This window comes from Trichechus manatus, unplaced genomic scaffold, assembly GCF_000243295.1.
Source record: "Trichechus manatus latirostris isolate Lorelei unplaced genomic scaffold, TriManLat1.0 scaffold00008, whole genome shotgun sequence".
Classification (NCBI taxonomy): domain Eukaryota; kingdom Metazoa; phylum Chordata; class Mammalia; order Sirenia; family Trichechidae; genus Trichechus; species Trichechus manatus.
This window is the reverse complement of record NW_004443944.1, coordinates 12,816,966-12,833,213: the sequence shown is the minus strand read 5'-3', so window position 1 is coordinate 12,833,213 and position 16,248 is coordinate 12,816,966. Positions and strand designations below refer to the sequence as shown.

The following is a 16,248-nucleotide window of genomic DNA, read 5'->3' as shown; positions in this document are numbered from 1 at the left end:
ACCCCAAGAACCAAGCTTGCCTCCCACTGCAGGGAGCGATTTTGTCCTAAAGGGTTTTAAATATCCTGAATACACTTCTGATCTATTTCATTTCCTGTAACTCACCAAATTCTAGAAAGACATGGAGGTGACTTAAGTTAAAAGTCCAAGTACAATAAGATCAAAATCACTTAACAGAAAAAAGGCAACTGCCAGCTCCAAAGATAACCATTGGCTTTGGTGAAGATCCTTCCAGACCTCTATGTATTTATACATATAAGTATACAGAAATATTTGTTGTGGGAGAGGGGATAAGAATTGGACCTTACTGTTCACTGCCCTGGTGGTGCAGTGGTTAAGAGCTCGCCTGCTAACCAAAAGCTCAGCAGTTCAAACCCGCCAGCCACTCCTTGGAAACCCTATAGGGCATTCTACTCTGTCCTACTGGGTCACTATGAGTTGGAAACAACTTGACGGCAACGAGTTTGGTTTTTGGATTTTGTTCATGTTATTCTGTAACTTACTTTTTCTCATGTAATGAAAATATGCCCCAAGACCAGAACTAGATGGCGCCCGGCTACTGCTACTCACTGCTCTGACTGGGATCACAACAAATTCATAAAAAAGACCAGACTTACCAGTGTGACAGAGACTGGAGGAACCCCTACAGCTACGGCCCTAAGACACCCTTCTGACCTAGAACTGAAGTCATTTCCAGAGACCACCTCCTAGCCAAACAACAGACAAGCCCATAAAAGAAACAATAACACCCGGGAGGAATATATCCTTAGAACAATCAATTATAAGAGGTCAAAAGGGCAATATTTGCCCAAAAGTAAAGATGAGAAGGCAGGAAGGGGTAGGAAATCATGACAAAAAGAAACGGGGAACCCAGAGTGGAAATGGGGAGAGTGCTGACACATTGTGGGGAATGAAACCAAGGCTAAGAAACACTTTATGTACAAACTATCAAATGGGAATCTAATTTGCTCTGTAAACTTTCACCTAATGCACAATTAAAAAAAAAAAGATTTGCATCTTCTCACGTCAATACAGATATAGCTACTTCATCGTTTCCAACTTCCATAGTATAGCGATACCAGCCTTTAGGTGACTACTGACCGGCTTTTGCTTGTTGCTAACGTTTTAGAAAGGGCACTAGTGCTTCACTGGTAGAATTCTTGCTTACTACGCAGGAGGCCCTGGTTCAATTCCTGGCTGACGCACCTCGTGTGCAGCCAACACCTGTTAGTGGAGGTTTGTGTGTTGCTATGATACTGAACAGGCTTCAGCGGAGCTTCCATACTAAAATGGACTAAGAAGAAAGGCCTGGCAATCAACTTCCAAAAATCAGCTAAATGAAAACCCTATGGATCACAAACATCTGATACATAACCAATCACGGGGATGGTGCAGGACCGGGCAGCAGTTCATCCCATTGTGTGTGGGGTCGCCATGAGTCAGGGGCCAACTCGACGGCAGCCAACAATAACATTTTAGTAATATAAACCATACTGTAAGGAACATCCTAGGAGGAGCTCTGGTGGCACGGTGGTTAAGTGCTCAGCTGCTAACTGAAAGGTCATTGGTTCGAACCCACAAGCCACTCGTAGAAAGATGTGGCAGTCTGCTTCCATAAAGATTACAGCCTTGGAAACCCTATGGGGCAGTTCCACTGTGTCGTATAGGGTTGCTATAAGCTGGAATCAACTCAACGGCAATGGGTTTGGTTTTTTTGGTTTTTTAAGGAATATCCTGGTGCACTCTACACCACACACACATCCCAAAGCCCTCTCCAATATTCCAAACTCCTCTCCATGGAGAAAAAGAGTCCCCATCTCTGTAAATCCAAAATACTTTTCATATCCTGGTGTGATTACTGGCAAGTTCCTTATTCTCCTTGGGCCCCATGTGCTCGTTTGTCTAATGAGGAACCCTTTTCCCATCAGTCCATTTCCCTCCAGTCCACAGGTACCCCCAACAACCTATTTTGGAAGAATCAGCAGAGTCCACCTCTTTCCTACCCAGCTGGTTCTCAGTCATTTAAATCCCTGCATAATTCCATCTCCCCTTAGCCATATCTACATGATTCTTAGTTTAGAGAATAAAAAGTGTCTGCCAAATGTGGCTAAAGTCCCTTCCCCACCATAAACGCCAATTGTAATGTAAATGAGGTTGCAGGGATACTAAAGTCTGTATCCTGAGAGAGTCTGGATGATGAGGTGGGGGATTATGCTACACGCTGGGCAGATGGATAATTCAAGGAGAGAGATCACAGACTCGATTGCATTTATCACGCCAGAGACAAAGGGCCGGGGGGAGGGAGCACACAGCTGCCTTCATGGACAACCTGTGATCTCAATTTATTAACACATGCACTTACATTACATATATGGTAAAGTTACTTGAATGTATTACCTTTTAAATCACTACATGTTAAAAGGCCATCTGATATATGATATTATATATACATTATAGACTAACTTTTTAAGATTAGTACTATAACTTACTAGAAGTATCTTTATACCAAAACCAAACCAAACCTGTCGCTGTTGAGTCGATTCTGACTCACAGTGGCCCTACAGCACAGAGTAGAACTGCCCCATAGGGTTTCGGTTTCTAAGGCTGTAATCTTTATGGAAGCAGATTGCCACATCTTTCTCCCACAGAGCCAGAGGCTGGTGGGTTCGAACCACCAACCTTTCGGTTAGCAGCCAAGCTTTTAACCACTGCGCCATCAGGGCTCCTTTGTAGATGTATGTAATAAACAGTTGTGGAGCTAAGAGACTAAAAGAAAATTAAGGTATTTCACGCAAAAATCTAAAGTTTCTAACCTTGGATCTGGCAACACTGGGTCCATGTTTGTACCTGATGGAACTGAGAAGCACCTGCCCACTTTTAGATGAGACCTGAGCCCGCCAGTTCTTCCCAAGGCTTTATTCTACCAGCTTGGATTGGCCCCTTTGACAACATCAATTTGCAAGGTGAAGGCAACAGCTTCCTGATAATCACCAGGTTCACTATCTAAGAGCCCACCACCTGCCTGGCATGGACAAGAACGTCTGTTACCCAAGGGGATGAATGCTTGGAGAAATGTTCTCTCCAGCTTCTAGCACCTTATCTCACCCACAGATGAACCAGAGCAGGAAAAGAACTGTTCTCACATCCCCAAAGGACAACTGTTGACTATGTGAAAAAAATAAAGTTCCCCTCCTCTTCTCAGAAGGAGCTCTAGTGGTGCAGTAATTAAGCACTCGGCTATTAACCAAAAGGCCAGCATTTGAACCCACCAACCACTCCGTGGGAGAAAAGACTTGGCGATCTGTTCCCAGAAAGATAACAGCCTTGGAAACCCTATGGCGCAGTTCTACTCCGTCCTGGAGGGTTGCTATAAGTCGGAATTGACTCGATGGCAATGGGTATGTTTTTTTTTCCCCTCTTCTCAAGGCCAGAGCTGCTGGGTGCAACTTGTCTGATAACGTGGCATGCACAGTCTATGTACACCTGCTCATGGGTCCCTTAGCAGCTGGCTCCCCCACTCCACAAACACCTCTGCACCAAATCCTTACCATCTTCTACCTGCCACCAAAAAAACAAGTAAATAAAACTAAAATGTTTTGTTTTGTTTTCTTTAAGGAAGTCTTAAATCTTTTCCACTTTAAAAATCTTGATTAAGGCTTTTAAACAGAAAATCCAAGTGTTCCAACTTGGTTAGAAATAAACAGCAATTACGTTTCAGTCTCTGTTTGGAGAATAAGAAACGATCACTTCCACCCTCTCCACACCCTGGCCAACCCTGGGCTTCTTTCTGTTCCTCCAATGCTCTAAGCATGGGTCTACCACAGGGCCTTTGCATAGCTGTTCCCTGGTCCTGGAATACTCCCCACTCTCCCACCCCCATTCCCATGTCACCTCAAGAGACCTTTTGTGGTCACCCTGGACAAGGTTACCCTTCACTTTCCCACTCCCACTTTCACCCTGCTATCAGGAAGGACCAGTCCCTGGAGAAGGACATCATGCTTGGTAAAGCAGAGGGTCATCAAAAAAGAGGAAGACCCTCAATGAGACAGACTGACATGGGCTCGAATACAGCAATGACTGTGAGGATGGTGCAGGACTAGGCAATGTTTTGTTCTGTTATACACAGGGTCACTATGAGTTGGCACTCACTCAACAGCACCTGACACACACACACACACACACACTTTCATACATCAACAGGGCGCTGGCTATGTGCCTGGGATACCCTGTCTATCCTATGATGTTATCTTATTACCGTCATCATACTTTTTACAATCTACAACGATTCTGCTTGTTTCTCTGTTTATTGTTTATCCCCTTTCAAATGTCAGCTCCACAAGGACAGGGATGTCTGAACTGTTACGTTCACTGCTGCATGCGCAGCACCCAGCGCGGTGCCTGGCACACAGCAGGTACTCAATAACCATTTGCCAAAGGGAAGAAAGGTGAAAAATGAGGCGAGGGAAGGGATGGAGGAGCTGGTCCACTGTGTGACACTTAGTGCACACTAGAGCACAGATTCTGTCACTCTTCTGGACCCTCAGCCTGAAATACTCTACACAGAGTCAACAGAAACTGTGACCTAGACAAACAGTTCAAATAACACCACTCACTGAGGCAGACACTTTGTCTTCCTCATTCGCCACTGTGTCCTTAGAGTCTAGAACTATGCCAATATAAAGTAAGCATGCAATAAATAGGTGTTGCAATAATGCATGACAGAACAGCTGAATGAATGAATGAATGAATGGCATAAGCTTTGCTGTGTTTTGATCCTGGTGGTATACAAGAGGAAGCTTCAACACGGAAATCTCAGAGACTCCCAATGTGTTGGCTTGAGGGCATCTTCTCCCTTAAAAAGTCACTAGCCTATTCAAACCGAAACTATCCTGAGGTCACCTTTTAGCGAAATAACAGATTGGCACACAAAATAAAGGACATTAGCTATGACTGTATGGCTCCATTAAAAAACCACGTATATGAGACCAAAAGGCCAACAATTACTCTAAAGCAAAGGTGAGAGGACAAGGGGGACAGGGAAACTAGAGTACTGGAAACAGAACGACCAGAATGCAATTAATGAGAACGCTGACACATTGTGAAAAATGTAACTAATGTCACTGAACAACTCGGGTAGAAATTGTCAAATGGGAATCTAAGTTGCTGTGTAAACTTTCACTGAAAACACAATAAAATATTATTTAAAAACAAAAAAGTCACTAGCCTATTCCAGACACACATGTGAAAGAAACAAAGAAATCCCTGCCTCTAACTCTCTGAGGTTACTGAAAAATGATGCCGACTTACTCACCAGGGGGACCCAGTAGGTGTAGAGTGCGCCGAGTCTCATTTCAGGAACGAACTGGGAGCAGGCCAGAAGCAAGAAATAGAGGTTGAAAAAGTATTTGAACTGGTTGAACAGCACCTGGAACGTACAGAGAGAGAATGAAGAGGCTTCGCCTGATAAGGTTTAGCAGGTTTAGAGAGAGAGAAGCAATATTTAAAAGCATTCCTGCAGAAGATTATGATTTACATGATACTTTTCACAATACAGCTTAAAAATATACCTATGTTGTTTAGCAAAACATATACAGGTAAATAAAAACGTAAATTATGCAAGTTAAAAAATAAATAAATAAATACTAATACACAAGGATATTGTTGTGGTTATTAGGTGCCATCGAGTCGGTTCTGACTCATAGCAACCCTGTGTACAACAGAACGAAACACTGCCCGGTCCTGTGCCATCCTCACAATGGTTGTTATGCTTGAGCCCATTGTTGCAGCCACTGTGTCAATCCATCTGGTTGAGGGTCTTCCTCTTTTTTGCTGACCCTCTATTTTACTAAGCATGATGTCTTCCTCCAGGGACTGATCCCTCATGATAACATGTCCAAAGTATGTGAAACGTAATCTCGCCATCCTTCCTTGCTTCTAAGGAGCATTCTGGCTGTACTTCTTCCAAGACAGATTTGTTCGTTCTTTTGGCAGTCCAGTATTATCAACACCAAATTTCAGACAGTGGTTCCCTCTAGGCAGGAGAAGGGATACAGCTGGGGAACAGCACGCAGGGAGTGCCACCGTAATATGTTATGTTGTATTTCTTAAGCTGTATAATTTGTAAGTACAAGAAAGCAAACACAACCCACTGCCACCAAGATGATTCTAACTCATAGATTCCGACTCATAGCAATGGGATAGAACTGCCTCATAGGGTTTCCTAGGCTGTAATCTTTATGGAAGCAGACCGCCACATCTTTCTCCCATGGAGCAGTTGGTGGGTTTGAACCGCTGACCTTTCGGTTAACAGCCAAGCGCTTAACCACAGCACCACCAGGTCCCTTTAAGTATAGGTAGGCCATTAAAAATGTTGCCCAGGAAGAAGTTTTTGTGGGAAATGCTTACGCTGTAAGGTTGAATCAAAAAATTGCGAGATGAGAAAAAAGCTATACCCACAATACGATGTCAACGCCATAAACAAAATACAGCAGAATCCCATCCTGTACAGCAGTTGGGTTCTGGCAAGAGGTATGGTCTCCCCTACATGCTCTCTCCATTTCCCTTCTCCCTGGGGGTGAGACTGCCGCCACATGGCTAGTTTTGGCCAATGGGCTATGAGAGGAAGTGACGTGTCTCTTCAAGGCTAAGGCAGTTAACAATTGGTGCGCCTTGGTCATGTTGCTCTTGCCCTGCCACGTAGAGAGCTTGCTGGCCTTGTGGTCCAGATGATGCAGCTCTTTCAAACTATACATGAATGAAAAACCAACCATTTTTGTCTTCAGATACTGAGATTTTGGGGGGCTGTAGGTTGAGACAACTATCAGGATGTATGGTCAAAATCACCCTTAAAATAAACATCTAAATTGACCTCAAAACTACAGTACAGGCAGTCTCTGGGCTACAAACGTACTTGAGAACAGACTGCTAGAAAGCCTATTATATTAAAAATTTGAATTAAATACAATGGTTTGTAATAATGAACCCACACTACTTTGTGACGCTCATGAAAACACTGCGCGGTTTGGAAGTGTTTAAGTGTTTTATATGCATAGAAAGGTAAAATATATACTATATACTACAGTAAGGAGCCCTGGTGGCGCAGTGGTTAAGAACTCAGCTGCTAACCAAAAAGTCAAATCCGTCAGCCGCTCCTTGGAAACCTTATGGGGCAATTCTACTCTGTCCTATAGGGTATCTATGAGTCAGAATTGACTCAACAGCAACAGGTTTTTTTTCAGGTTTTTATACAAAGACAAACATTCGACTGACTGACACTAAATAAGAACCGTATGTATCTGTTCTGACTTACCTACAAATTCGACTTAAAGACAGACTCAGGAATGGATTTCGTTCATACCTGGGGACTGCCTGTATAATACATTCGTGTGTCTGTATTAAGACTCAATATCTAACACTGCCATTTTTTTCCTTCCAGCATTGGAGCTGACTGTTGCTGCTGCTCCACGTGCTTGGAGACTAGGCTGGATAAAAATAGGTATTCAATTTATGTGTGTGTTTGAGAGAAGGTTTGCTAAGTACGCATACCCGGATCTGTATAAGTTAATGTGGGAACACTATAACTCCAGAGTAAAATAATAAGCAAAATAGAAACTTATATTAACAGATATTTTAATAGGAATTCCCTCTCTAGATGGTAGGATTAAAATTCGCCTTTATTTTTCTTATCTCCCAACTTATCTACATTTAATATGTTTGTTGTTGTTCTTAGGTGCTATTAAGTCAATTCCGACTCACAGCGACCCTACGTACAACAGAATGAAACACTGCCCTGTCCTGTGCCATCCTCACAACCGTCGTTACGTTTGAGCCCACGGTTGCAGCCACTGCATCAATCCACCTCATGAAGGGTCTTCCTCTTTTTCAGTGACCTTCTACTTTACCAAGGATAACGTCCTTCTCCAGGGACGGGTCCCTCCCGATAACATGTTCAAACTACATGAGATAAAGGCTCACCATCCTCGCTTCCAAGGAACACTCTGGCTATATTTCTTCTGAGACAGACTTGTTCATTCTTTTGGCAGTCCGTGGTATATTCAATATTCTTTGCCAACACCATAATTCAAAGGCATCAATTCTTCTTCGGTCTTCCTTATCACTGTCCAGCTTTTGCATGCATACTATATACTTAATATGTGTCTCATATCAAAAATATAAAATATATTAAAATATTGTAAAAATTTCTAAGCACTTATTTTGTGTGGTGTCTTGTATATAATGCTAGGTCCCCAAAATATCTTTTCCCCTCTAAATAAACAAATATGAAGTTATTCTAACCGTACTTAGCAGCCTTGCAGAGACACACCAGCCCCCTCCAGGTGCTCAGGAAAGATGGAGGACCAGTGGCTAAGGAGGCACGAGAAGACCCAGGATGTTCGCAAAACATCTAAGACTGGTACCATGATGTTTTTGCGGTGGGAAGAAACAAAGTGCATGGTGCCTGTATGTACTTACTCCAGGAAGGAAGGTAAAGAAGTTGTACTTCTGGTTATTGATGACATTTCGAGGGTACCTCTGGTCCCTTTTCTCTGGGTGTCCCAACCAGACAGTGCGGGGCCTGGGCTCCCCTCCACCACAGCATCTCAGCCATTCGCAGCACCTGTTGGAAAGACACACCCACACAGTCAAGGCCACGCTCACCTCTGTCCACTCTTCTTTCTCAGGAAACATGGATCATGAATGTTTTTCTCTACAGTGTCTTCACGCGGTCAGGACCACATATGGGGCTTCATCCTTACTGGGGCGGGGAAACAGCTGAGACTGCTAAAAAGCTGTCGTCCGATTAATTTCCCCCAAACCCAAATCATTTATTTTATAAAAAGTGGGATTCATTTGAAAACAATAAGTTTTAAGTTTAAAAAGGTAAATACATAGCCAGTACTATTATTACCCTAATTGTACAGAGGGAAAAAGGGAATAAATAAAGCATCCATGTTTACGACGATGTGAGAAACAGCCGAGGCTGCCCTCGAACCGTGCCTGTCTTATTCCACCACCTAGTGTCTTTCTGCCACCCCATGCTGTCCAAGGTTATTACATAAAGGAAAAGGGGGGAAAAAATCTCCACCCCTGGCTCTCCTTTTCAGCACGCGCTGGATGAGCAAGCTAGAAAGATGGTGTCTCAGGGCCAATATAACCTGGAGACCGGCCAGCCTGCCAGAGCCCTGGTGCCCCCAGCCACCTTGCTCTCCCTAGAGCGCGGCTCATTTGCACCACCCACTCGCACGCCCATCCCAGGTCACCTGGAAAACCAGACTGCTCTGGCAAAACAAAGCTGTTCTGAGAACCCTCAAAAGAGAGGCAGCTTGTACTTTGGGAAAACCTGTAAACAAGGCGTTTCCAGAATTGAGGTCCCCTTAAGCGCTGCAATGAAGAGCAGAACTGAACGGTTCACCCCCAGCCTCAGCACACACAGGCGCAGCACACACAGACGGGACAGAGAAACCGGTCCTGTCAGCCCCTGGAGACTTTGCCAGCTGACGTGAAACCACGCAGACAGAGGCAATTACGACTTACATGATTACTTGTCCACCGAGGACCCTCCTTCCCCACTTCCTCCTGCAGGCCAGGCCCCGGTGGGTTGCAAGGATACAGAGCAGGGCAAACAAGATCCCTGTGCATCAGTAACCTAAAGATCAGTGAGCCAGCGAGCCGCCTGTCTCAGCCGCTCAACATTTCCATGAGGAAACACAATGCTCCTTCCTAAAAACAGCATCCTCATTCCAGTAACTGGTGCTCTGATAAGGACAGGTTTCACTTCTAGGAAAACATTCCTGCTGGCCTCCGGCTACGTTTGTGCGAAGGCCAGAGAGGCCCACACAGGCCTGGAGGAGCCCAACCTCTCCTCCCCGTCCCTGCTTCCGGGTGCAAATCACCACCCTGGCCTATGGTGGCACTCAGGTGTGAGGTAGACACTTAGGTACGAAGCGTTAGCAGCAAGGAAGCAGGAGGGAGGGAAGGGAGGGAGAGAGAGGAGGGAGGGAGGAAAAGGAGGAAGTGAGAATAAAGAGAGAGGGACAGATAGGACGAGAAGGGAGGCGGAGGCGGAGAGAGGCAGAAAAGGAGGCAGAGGGAGGGAGGGAGCAGGGGAGGGAAGCAGAATAAAGAGAGAGGGAGGGAAGGCGGGAGGATTTATTTGACAGGAAGCACTGCACTCTATTTGCAGAAATCATCCTGATGGTCATGACTGACCCATCAGTGAGCCAGTAATTCTCTCCCCATTCTATAATACTCCTGTAAAGATGGATCCCATAGCTGTATCTTCTAATACCTGTAAAACCTGTTGCCATCCAGTCTCATAACAACCCTATAGGACAGAGTAGAACTGTCCCATAGGGTTTCCAAGGAGAACCTGGTGGATTCGAACTGCTGACCTTTTTTGGTTAGCAGCCGAACTCTTAACCACTACGCCACCAGGGTTTCCCTATTTTCTAATAGAAGACGGAAGATGAATTTGAGAGAACCACATAGTCAGGTTGGTTGCTTATGTGATTTTTTTTTCTATTTTTGTTTTAGCAGAAGGTTCCACACATCAAGATACCAGGTTAAGAGACCAGGCCAGGACTGCAGGAGCAAGAGACTAGGGGTGGGTTAAATAAACAGGGACCATCCATGAAGTGGAATTCCTGTCAGCCTGTAACGGATGAGGGAGAGCTGTGTGCCCCAGAGTTGTCCTGTTTGCAAGACACGGTAAATCAAAACACAAGGGGCTCATGTGTTCCAGAGTAGAAATGTGCTCCATTGGGTTTTCAATGGCTGTGATCTTTCAGATGAAGATTGCCAGGCCTTTCTTCAGAAGCACGTCTGTATGGATTCAAATTGCCAACCTTTTGGTTGGCAGCAGAGTGCTTAAACATTTGCACCACCCAGGACTCCTTTGTTTGGGCATTAGTATGACTTAAAATCAAGTGAACCAGGGTTGATATATGAATATTAGTATTGTTTCTTTCTAAACAATTACCAGCCATTTTTCCAGTGTACAAATTCTGCTTTAGGAACTGTCTTCCAAAACTCAAAAACTGGGGACTCAGTCATTTTTTTTCATGTATATTATAATTCAACAAATATTTACCGAGTACCTAATAAATCCTAAGTACTGTAGTAGACTTTCAGAGACACACTGATGAATAAGCGAAAGTCGTTGCTCTTAAGTACTCTAAGAGCTTCAAGAAGGGACAGTCAACAAACAATTATGATTCAACATAATAAATACAAGTGTGTGTTCTCTGAGTGTAGATGTTTTCTTAAGCCAAATAAATCCCACCTGGACTTAAAAAACAAAAAAAGAAAAGCAGGGGCTAAGACTAGAAATCACAGACTCAAACTGGTATTTGTATCCATGTTCACTGCAGCACTTGATTCACAATAGCCAGAAGGTGAAAGCAACCCCAGTGTCATTCAAACGACGAATGGATAAAAACAATGTGGTATGAACATACAATGGGGTACTGCTCAGTCACAGAGAGAAATGGAGTTCTGATACATGCTACGCCATAGACAAACCTGGAAGACATTATGCTGAGTAAAATACATCAGACACCAAAGGACAAATATCGTATGAAATATCTAAAATAGACAAATACAGAAAAGTTGATTAGTGGTTACCAGGGCCCAGTGGGAGAGGGAAATGGGAGTCAGTGATTAAGGATACTGAGTTTCTATTTGAGGTGATGAAAACATTTAGAAATGAACAGTGGTGATGTTTGTACACGTGAATGTCATTAATGTCACTGAATTGTACTGTGGGCTTTCCATGAACTTTACCCAAAGAATTGGTTTTTTGCCCTTGGATCCAGAAAGACAACCTCTAAAGCCTTGGAATTTCCCCAGAAATCACAAATATCTTTGATTAGGGCTTCAGACCACACCTAGCCTAACAGGTTATGCTAATCGCCTGGTGATATCAACTGACCTCAGGGGAGAGGGGCTGGAGTTTGAATTACATAATGAGACCCCCCCCCCCATAGAAGCTCTGGACATGGAAGCTCTGTGGGTTTCCTGGTTGGCAAAGACATCTATGCACATGGGAGGGCAGCCAGTCCCTTTTGTGGGGCACGGAAGCTCCACGCTGGGATTCTCCCAGACCTGGCCCGGTACCTCTCGTTATTTGTTATCTTTTCGGTTGTAATGATAAAGTAATTGTAAGTATAGTGCTTTCCATAGGTTCTATGAGTCCTTCCAGCAAATTATCAAACCTGAGAGAGTAGTGAGAGCCAGCAGGTCAGAACTGAGGGGGAACGGGGACCCTTGAGCTGATGGCTGGTATCCTGAGAGAGCAGAAAGGCCCTCCGAACTTGTAGCCAGCAGGTCAGAAGTGAGGGTGTCGTGGGGACTCCCTAGCTTGCAGCTAGTGTCTGAGGTCTGGGGCAGACTTGGCAGTCTGGGGGACTGTGCCCTGTAACTTGTGAGCTCTGACCTCGCCCCAGATGGTCAGGGTCACAGAAGGAAGTGCTGCAGGTGCAAATGGAGTCAACGGAAGTGGCAGGGAAGTGAGAAGTGGGAGTCTGGAACTTTTCCAGCATATACACCTAAAAAGGGTTGAAATAGCAAATATTATATATATTGTACCATGATAAAATTTGGAAAAAAAAAAAAAAGCAAGGGGCTGAATGGTGTGTTCAGGATACTACTCCTTGCATGAAAGCAAGAGGACACATACAAATAACTGCAACTGCATTTGCAAGAAATGCACAGAAAGCTCCCAACTGGCTGGTGCCACTGGTTCCCTTTGGGGATGGGAAAGAGGGAGACCTTTCTTGCACACCCTCTAGTAAGATTTGAATTCTTTACATTGTGCATATATTACCTATTCCAACTAAGTGGTTTTTTTCCAGCTAAATTCCTAAGTATTTATTAAGTACCCACTTGGTAAAAAGTACTATTTCAGGTCCTGTGGGGACCCAAACAGAGTCCCTGGGTGGTGCAAATGGCTAACGCGCTCAGCTGCTAACCAAAAGGTTGGAGGTTTGAGTCCACCTAGAAGTGCCCCAGAAGAAAGGCCTACTTTCAAAAAAATTAGTCACTGAAAACCCTATGGAGCACAGGTCTACTCTGACACACATGAGGTCACCGTGAGTCGGAACTGACTCAAAGGTAACTGGTCTGTTGGTGAAAGGTTGGCAGTTTGAACCCATCCAGCAGCTCCAAGGGAGAAAGACCTGGCGATCTGTCCCCATAAAGACTGTTGTTGTTATTGTTGTGTGCCATCAAATCAATTTCGACTCACAGAGACCCCATGTGACAGAGTAGAACTACCCATAGGGTTTCCTAGGCTGTAATCTTTACAGGAGCAGATCACCAGGTCTTTTCTCCTGCGGAGCCACTGGTGGGTTCAAACCCTGACCTTTGGGTTAGCAGCAAAACACTTAACCATTGTGCCACCAGGGCTCCTTCCATAAAGATAACAGCCTAGAAAACCCTATGGGGCAGTTCTGTTCTGTCACGTGAGTTGAAAATCAACTCGATGGCACCTAATAACAACAAACCATAAATGGAAAACTAGTATCACCTGCCATAACTAGAAGATAAATATGAAAAATAAACACACACAATGAAAAGCCAAACATTGTTACAAATTCGAGCTGTATACTGTGACCTGCTGCTCTGAGCCTGCTGTATGCCGTCTCTTCCTTTACTACAGAGACATTAGCAAGTGGCTGGTGTTAAAAAACTGCGCTCTCACAGGGTTAGAAATAATTGAAAGAAAATTGAAAAAGGATGTGATCATCTCACTATACGTCTCAATGTGATTTAATTCCTGCCCGTGAATTATTTACACTTTATCACTGCAGCCTAGAGCCATGATCCCCCTGCACTTTGCAAACTGCCGTCCCGAAGGAGAAACCTTGGGCTTGGTGACAAATTTACTGCAAGTGGCCAAATTCCCTAGCATTTGTCCAAACAGAAAAAGAGGTGGCAGCCAGGGTCCCTCTCCACCATTGGATTTCTCCCTGGGATTCTCTTCCATTGGTGGCCGCCGCCGCACCATTTGTCCAAGGGATGGACTTTCAGCACCAGCCCTCCAGCCCCTAGAGGGGCAGCTGCCGTGGGGCTCTTATGGCAGCTATCACCTTGGTATCATGGATTGCAGCTGTGGTTTCTTAACACCAAACTGAGCTGTTACTTCCCTGTGACAAAGTAACCTCTATCCCACATTCTAGACAGGCTGGGGAGATAAGGCGGAATCCCTCTGGAGTGAGAAATTAAATTAATGAAGAGCCTGAAAAAGAAACAGACAATAGCCCCAATTTAAAGACACCAGGACCACGTGGGCTAGAGCAAGGGCTTTTCATCCGTACCACACGTGGATGCAAATCCTAGCTCTGCTCCACGCTGGCTGTGTGGCTTAGGGCTACTCGTTTTTTTTTCTTTTTCCATTTTTAGAGTTTACATGTTATCTGTCTTTTTTACTTTTTTTTATCGCATTAGTTAAGAGTCCTGGAAAAAGATTACATAACAGCACTGGTAATCCATCTTTATCATGATTGGGACCTTAGCAGAACTGTTCTAGTGTTTTGTTCTTGAGGATCATGTTTGTCTTGTTTTCGTGATCAGCGTGTTTGAGCTATAAGTTCCATACAATAAAATGCACACATTTTAAGTGTAAACTTTCCTATGTTTTCATGAATGTATGTATCCATGTAACCACTACCCAAAGTGAAACCTAGAACATATTCAGCACCCTAAAATCCCCTTCGATGCCTTTGCAACGGGACTTACTACCTCTAGCCCTAAGCAACTACTAATCTGATTTTAATCATAATACCTTTGTTGGTTTGTTTTGCTTTTTTTTTTTTTTTTAATAGTGGTAAATATATAAGCAGCAGCCCTGGCGGCGCAATGGTTAAGAGCTCGTCTGCTAACCAAAAGGTTGGTGGTTCAAACTTACCCAGCAGCTCCGAGGGAGGAAGACCTGGCGATTTGCTTCTATAAAGATTACAGCCTAGAAAATCTATGGGGCAGTTCTCCTCTGTTACATGGGTCATTATGAGTCGGAACAGACCTGACACACCCAACAACAAATATGTAGGTAACAAAACATTTGTCATTTCAACAATCTTCACATGTACAGCTCAGTGACATTAAATATGTTCATTATGTTGTTCAACCATCACCATGAACCATTCCCAAAATTTTTCTATCACCCTTCCTTAATCTTCTTTGATCCTGATTTTTTGTTATGCGTGAAAGCACAACAGTAAGATCTGCCTTGCAGGATTACTATCAGGATTAAAAATTTTATATATAAAGTGCCTAGGACAGTGCCTAGCACGTAACAGGCATACAATTAACCGTAAATATTATTTCTCTTGAGTTATTTTTCCAGATTAAAAAAACATGAAAGAACTTTCTCACCTGTTGATAGCAACAGCTATTCAACTAGGTTAAGATGCAAGGCTGGAAGTAATTTAGTTTGCATTACTTCCAATTTTGACCATTTATACAGAGAAAAGCCAAAATGGATTTTGTCATGATTTCACTCTAAAACAAATAAAGGTTTTGACAGCCAATAGCCTACTGATCAATACTAGTGCAGTGGTCTCATGAAATCCAGCTGAATTTTGAGGGAAAAGCAAACATCATGGGGGAAACACCGAAGGAACAATGTTTCTGAAAAAGGTAACTGACGTGACAAGGAGCTACCTCTCACGGAAATGATCGCCTTGGAGCCTGGCCCTCAACGCAATCAGCAGGCACTCAGTAAATATTTGCTGAATCACCTGCGTGACGCACAATGCTTTGGGGAAGCTAGAGAGTCCAGGAAGCAACAGTCTCAAGGTTGACACTGCGGAGATGGAGGAAGAATGTAAAGAAAAAATAAAAGCAATATGGAGAAAACAGTCTACAGCCGTGGTTCTCAGTGGGGGCAATGTTGGTGATGTCTGGAGACATTTTTGGTTGTCACACCTGGTGTCATGGTTTGAATTATGTCCCCCAAAAAATGTATGTATCTGTGCTGGAGGTTCCAGCTAGAGCAATAAGGCAAGAAAGAGAAATAAAGGGCATTCAAATTGGTAATGAAGAAGTTAAACTGTCCCTGTTGGCAGATGATATGATACTATACACAGAAAACCCTAAAGACTCCATGAAAAATCTACTGGAACTAATAGAAAGATTCAGCAGAGTAGCAGGATATAAGATAAACATTCAAAAATCAGTTGGATTCCTATACACCGATAAGGAGAACGATGAAAAGGAAATCAGGAAAACAATACCATTTTCAATAGCCCC

General features: G+C 43.8%; 1 protein-coding gene across 1 annotated transcript in view; it reads right to left on the bottom strand.

Annotated features, from left to right (window-relative positions):
- ATP9A (ATPase phospholipid transporting 9A (putative)) overlaps positions 1-16,248 on the bottom strand; it is a 154,979-nt gene that overhangs the window by 104,534 nt on the left and 34,197 nt on the right. Inside the window, exons 2-3 of the mRNA XM_004370233.2 lie at positions 8,473-8,617; positions 5,312-5,425 (exon numbers count right to left, since the gene is read on the bottom strand). Coding sequence (XP_004370290.2) covers positions 5,312-5,425; positions 8,473-8,617 — 259 coding nt within the window. The remainder of the gene's footprint in view (positions 1-5,311; positions 5,426-8,472; positions 8,618-16,248) is intronic.